Source organism: Cebus imitator, unplaced genomic scaffold, assembly GCF_001604975.1.
Source record: "Cebus imitator isolate Cc_AM_T3 unplaced genomic scaffold, Cebus_imitator-1.0 Scaffold338, whole genome shotgun sequence".
Lineage (NCBI taxonomy): Eukaryota > Metazoa > Chordata > Mammalia > Primates > Cebidae > Cebus > Cebus imitator.
Window position 1 is genome coordinate 1,994,226 of NW_016107653.1, and position 5,629 is coordinate 1,999,854.

At 54.8% G+C, this 5,629-nt stretch overlaps 1 protein-coding gene across 2 annotated transcripts in view; it reads right to left on the bottom strand.

Annotated features, from left to right (window-relative positions):
* BRF1 (BRF1 RNA polymerase III transcription initiation factor subunit) overlaps positions 1-3,859 on the bottom strand; it is a 65,887-nt gene extending 62,028 nt beyond the window's left edge. Inside the window, exon 1 of one of the 2 annotated variants that reach the window (XM_017505434.2) lies at positions 3,388-3,859. In XM_017505434.2, coding sequence (XP_017360923.1) covers positions 3,388-3,571 — 184 coding nt within the window. In that variant the 5' untranslated portion in view covers positions 3,572-3,859. The remainder of the gene's footprint in view (positions 1-3,387) is intronic. The other variant, XM_017505435.2, reaches the window with a different exon arrangement.
* Positions 3,860-5,629: the final 1,770 nt, after the last annotated feature.

Here is a 5,629-nt window from a genome sequence, read left to right on the forward strand (position 1 = left end):
ATTGGCGTTGGCTCATGCCTGTCATTTGAGAGACCAAGGCGAGAGAATCACTTGCACCCAGGAGTTCAAGACCAGCCTGGGCAACATGGCAAAACCCCAACTGTATAAGAAAAATACAAAAATTAGCTGGGTATGGTGGTGCACACCTGTAATCCCAGCAACTCAGGAGGCTGAGCTGGGAGGATCACTAGAGCCCAGGAGGTTAAGACTGCAGTAAGCTGTGACAACTGCATTCCAGCCAGGGTGACAGAATGAGACCCTAGACCCTGTCTCCCCCATCAAAAAAAATGTTTTTAATTAGCTGGGCATGGTGGCACATGCCTGTAGTCCTAGCTACTCTGGAGGCTGAGGTGGAAGGACCTCTTGAACCCAGTAGTTCCAGGCTGCAGTGAGCTGGGATCACACCACTCCACTCCAGTCTAGGCAACAGTGAGACACTGTCTAAAAAAGAAACCAAAAAAACACTCAAGGAGTGTATTAAAAACTCAGAACTGGCCGGGCGCAGTGGCTCACGCCTGGAATCCCAACACTTTGGGAGGCTGAGGCGGGCAGATCACCTGAGGTCAGAAGTTTGAGACCAGCCTGACCAACATGGAGAAACCCCGACTCTACTAAAAATACAAAATTAGCCAGGCATGGTGGCACATGCCTGTAATCCTAGCTACTCCGGAGGCTAAGGCAGGAGAATCGCCTGAACCTGGGAGCTGGAGGTTGCAGTGAGCTGAGATCGGGCCATTGCACTCCAGCCTGGGCAATATGAGCGAAACTCTGTCTCTTAAAAAAAAAAAAGAATGAAAGAAAAACTCAGAACTAACAGAACTAACAAGTAAGTGGCAGGCCACAGTGGCTCACACCTGTAATCCCTGCACTTTGGAGGCAGACGTTGCAGTGAGCCGAGATTGCACCACTGCACTCCAGCCTGGGGGAAAGAGCAAGACTCCATCTCAAAAAAAAAAAAAAAAATCTCCAGAAGCTGTATGCTGAAAACTATCCAACACTGATAGACTATATCAAAGAAAACCTAAATGAATGCAGACACACACTGTGTTCATGGACTACGAGACTCAACAGAGAAAAAAAGTCAGATCTCCCTAAATTTATCAGGAGGTTTAATGCGATTCAAATGAAAACCCTAGGAGGACTTTTGTACAGGTTGAATATCCCAAATCCAAAAATCTGAGATTATAAATGCTCCAAAACCCGAAACTTTGAGAGCATTAACACGATGCTCAAAGAAAATGCTCACTGGAACGTCTCAGATTTCAGATTTTTGGATTGGGGATGCTCAACCAGGAAGTGTAATGCAGGTATTCCAAAATCAGAAAAATCCAATTCCAAAACACTACTGGTCCCAAGCATTTCAGATAAGAGTATGTGACCTGTAGATACACACAACTTACTCTAAAATTAAAAAGGAAAGGGAAATTAATAACTATAACAACTTTGAAAAGGAGGAATAAAGTTTGGGGAACTCACAATATCCGATTTCAGGGCAATATAGCATGTATAGTAGACAACAGCATGATGCTGAAAAAGGAAACGGCATCTGCTCGACAGGGCAGGACACAAGGCCTGGAGGCGAACCTGAACGGATGGGGCCCAGTGAGCACCACCGAAGGAGCGAAGGCCTTCAGTAGACAAAGGGCAGTCTTTCAAAAACCGTGTTGAAACAACGGGACCTCCACATAAACAATGGGCCTCAGCATACAAAACACACCTTATATAAAACTTAAATCAAGATGGGCCACAGATGTAGGCCGGGCGTGGTGGCTCACACCTATAATCCCAACACTTTCGGAGGCCAAGGCGGGCAGATCACTTGAGGTCAGGACTTCGAGACCAGCCTGACAAACATGGTGAAACCCCGTCTCTACTAAAAATACAAAAATTAGCCAAGCAAGGTGGTATATGCCTGTAATCCCAGCTGCTTGGGAGGCTGAGGCACGAGACTCACTTGAATCTGGGAGGCAGAGGTTGCAGTGAGCCGAGTAACTAGAATGTACAAAGAACTCCCAAAACTCAACAATAAGAAAACAACCTAAATAAAAAATAAGAGCCAGGGTGCCGTGGCCCACGCCTGTAATCCCAACAGTTTGAGAGGCCAAGGCAGGAGTATCACTTGAGCCCAGGAGTTTGAGACCAGCGTGGGCAACATAGAGATCTCGTCATTACTAAAAATAAAAATAAATTATCAGGGCATGGTGGCATGCACCTGTAGTCCCAGCTACTCAGGAGGTTGAGATGGGAGAATTGCCTGAGCCTAGGAGTGAGCCATGACTGGACCACTGCACACCAGCCTGGGCCACAGAGTGAGACCCTGTCTCGTGATTAAAAAAATAATAAGACGCCTGTAATCCCAGCACTTTTGGAGGCGGAGGTGGGTAGATCATGAAGTCAAGAGATCGAGACCATCCTGGCCAACAAGGTGAAACCCCGTCTCCACTAAAATACAAAAAGTAGCTGGGCGTGATGGAGAGTGCCTGTAGTCCCAGCTATTCTGGAGGCTGAGGCAGGAGAATTGTTTGAACCTGGGAGATGGAGGTTGCAGTGAACAAAGATAGCGCCACTGCACCCTAGGCTGGTGCCTGGCGACAGAGTGAAACTCTATCTCAAAATAGTAATGATAATAATAAGACTTGAACACACATTTCAACAAAGAGGATTCGGGCATGGCAAATAAGCACAGTAAATGAGGTTGAACATCACTAGCCAGCAGGGAAATACACAATACTACCATGATAAGATGCCACACACCTGTTAGAACAAGTAAAATAAAAACATCAATAACACCAAGTGCTGGTGAAGATGTGGGGCAACTGGTGAGAATGCATAATGGCACAGCCACATCACAAAACAGCTTATGACAGTTTCCTACAGAGTTAAACATATAGCTAAGTTCCCCAGAGACATGAAAACGTATGTTCACACAGACAGTTGCACGGGAATCATTTTAGTGGCTGTATTTACAACCACCTGAAACAGGCCACAGTCCAGTTTCTTTCACAGGCTGGGGTCCATCCCCCACCCGCAATACTGCTCATCCCTGAAACGTCCTCTCCCACGCCTACAGCAGCCTGAGTGGCCCTAGGGCATCCGCCCAGGGCAAGGCCAAGGCCAGCAGCAATGGGACTCTAAGTACCCCACACTGCTGAAAACAAAGCTGCAGGCACAGAAGAGCGACAGTGAAGGGCAGCGTGAGGAGCCTTCCGAGCTGTCCAGGCGCTCCTCGCCCTTCCCTGCGCCTGCTGGTCTGCTCCACGCGCGCCCCAGGGGTCCCGCAGAACCGCGCGCCCGCCCGAGCCGGCGGTACCCCGCCACGCAGTCAGCGCCTCCAGCCCCCCGGAGCCGCACCAGGAAGTCCGCGCAGCGCCCGCCCGCGGGACTCACCGTCCAGGGACACGAACTGGCCCACGGCCGAGGAGCCGCCGCCACTGCTCTCCACAAACTGCACCTCAGACACGATGATGTTGTCTTCCAGCACCGAGCCGCAGGCGGTGCACACCGCGTCCCCGCGCGCCGCGTCCAGCTCGATGTCCGTGCCGCCGCAGCCGCGGCATACGCGGCCCGTCATGCCGGCGACCGCGGGGGCCGGGCCCGAAGCCTCCCACGCCGCCGGAGCCGCCCGCGCCGCCTGCCCAGGCCCAGCCGCCCACCCAGGCCTCGCCGGTCTCGCGAGGCCCTGCGCCCGCTGATTCGCAGACGCAGATTCGCGCGCGCGCCGGGGCCGCGCCGCCCGTAACGGCCGCGCCCGCGGGAGCGGGACAAACACCTGGACGGCGGCGGGGACGCGAGGACTCGAGCCGCGACCCCCCCCCGGCCCGGCGCGGCCACGGCCTTCACACCGTGAACTAGCAGGCCTCCCGGGCGGCGCGCCGGCGTCGGAGGGGCGGGCCGCGGGGGCGGGGCGGGCCGCGGGGGCGGGGCTTTGGCGGAACCTGACCTGGGGGCGGGCCCTCGCGGTGAGCGCAGCCGGGGACTGGCGCTGTGGGCGGGGCCTCGGCGGCGAGGGACGCCGGGGACTGGAACTGGAGGCGGGGCCTCGCGGCGAGTGCCACCGGGAGCGGAACCAAGGACGGGAACAGGACCTAAGGCAGTGGGCGGGGCCTCGACGTTGAACGCAGTCTGGGATTAAAGCTGGACGCGGGGCAGGGGCGGGGCCTCGGATGGTGAGCGTGGTCTCACACCGAGAGCAAGGCCTGAGGCGAGGACTCAGAACCGGGGGCGGGGCTGAGGGCAGGGGCGGGGCCTCCGGTGGAAAGAGCTCGGCCTGCAACGGGAACTGGAGCTGGGGGCGGGAAAGGGGCGGAGCCTGGGCCTGGACCCGAACTGTGGGCGGAGCCAAAGACGAGGGGGCTGAGCGTGGTGGACGGGGCCTTGGGTGCTGAGCGCGACTTGGGACCCAACCCCGGGCTCTGGGCGTTGTGGGCGGGGCCGGGGCAGCTGAGCTGGGGGCCTGGCTGCGCAGGTGGAGACTCCAGCCCGGGACCACCGTGCTCCACCCTCCGTATTTGCGGCGAGGGCCCGGCGGTTCGCCAGGGTTCCGGAGCCTGTCTGTGTGTCCCGCTGTTTCCCGTTGTCTGTTCCCCTAAAACTCCCACTTTTGTCAGTCATTCGTGTTTCCCGTGAGTCACCTCGCTGTGCTCGCTGCCCAGCAGGGACCTGGCTGCGCACGCCCTCAAATATCTGGAGAAGCCATTCACAGTCACCACAGGGACCGTGACATACCTATCCAGGAATAAGCCTTAAAAAAAAAAATGCGCGACTACGCCCGGTGGCTCACGCCTGTAATCTCAGCACTTTGGGAGACCAAGGCGGGAGGATCACTTGAGGTCACGAGTTCGAGACCAGCCTGGCCAACATGGTGAAAACCCATCTCACTAAAAATACAAAAAAATTAGCCAGGCGTGGTGATGCATGCCTGTAGTCCCAGCTACTCGAGAGACTGAGACAGGAGAATGGCTTGAACTCAAGTGGCGGAGGTTGCAGAGTCAAGATCGCCATTGCACTCCTGCTTGGGTGACTGGTGACAAGAGTGAAACTCCGTCTCAAAAAAAAAGAAAGAAATGTGCAAGACCCCCCCCCCCCGACACACACGCCTTATTTTTTTTTGAGACGGAGTCTCTCCTCTGTCGCCCAGGCTGGATTACAGTGGCGCGATTTTGGCTCACTGAACTTCCACCTCCCAAATTCAAGCGATTCTCCTGCCTCAGCCTCCCCAGTAGCTGGCATTACAGGCTTTTGCCACCATGCCCAACTCATGTTTGTATTGTTGGTAAAGACGGGATTTCGCTATGTTGCCCAGGCTGGTCTCGAACTCCTGACATCAAGTGATCCATCCACCTCAGACTCCCAAAGTGCTCGGACGTGAGCCACCGCGCCCAGCCAAGATCCCGTTTTTTAAAAACTCTAAACCTTGACTGTAGGACCTAAAAGGAGCTCAAACTAAATTTAAAAAAATAAAATAAGGCCGGGTGCGGTGGCTCACGCCTGTAATCCCAGCACTTTGGGAGGCCGAGGCGGGTGGATCACGAGGTCAAGAGATCGAGACCATCCTGATCTATATGGTGAAACCCCGTCTCTACTAAAAATACAAAAAATTAGCTGGGCATGGTGGCGCGTGCCTGTAATC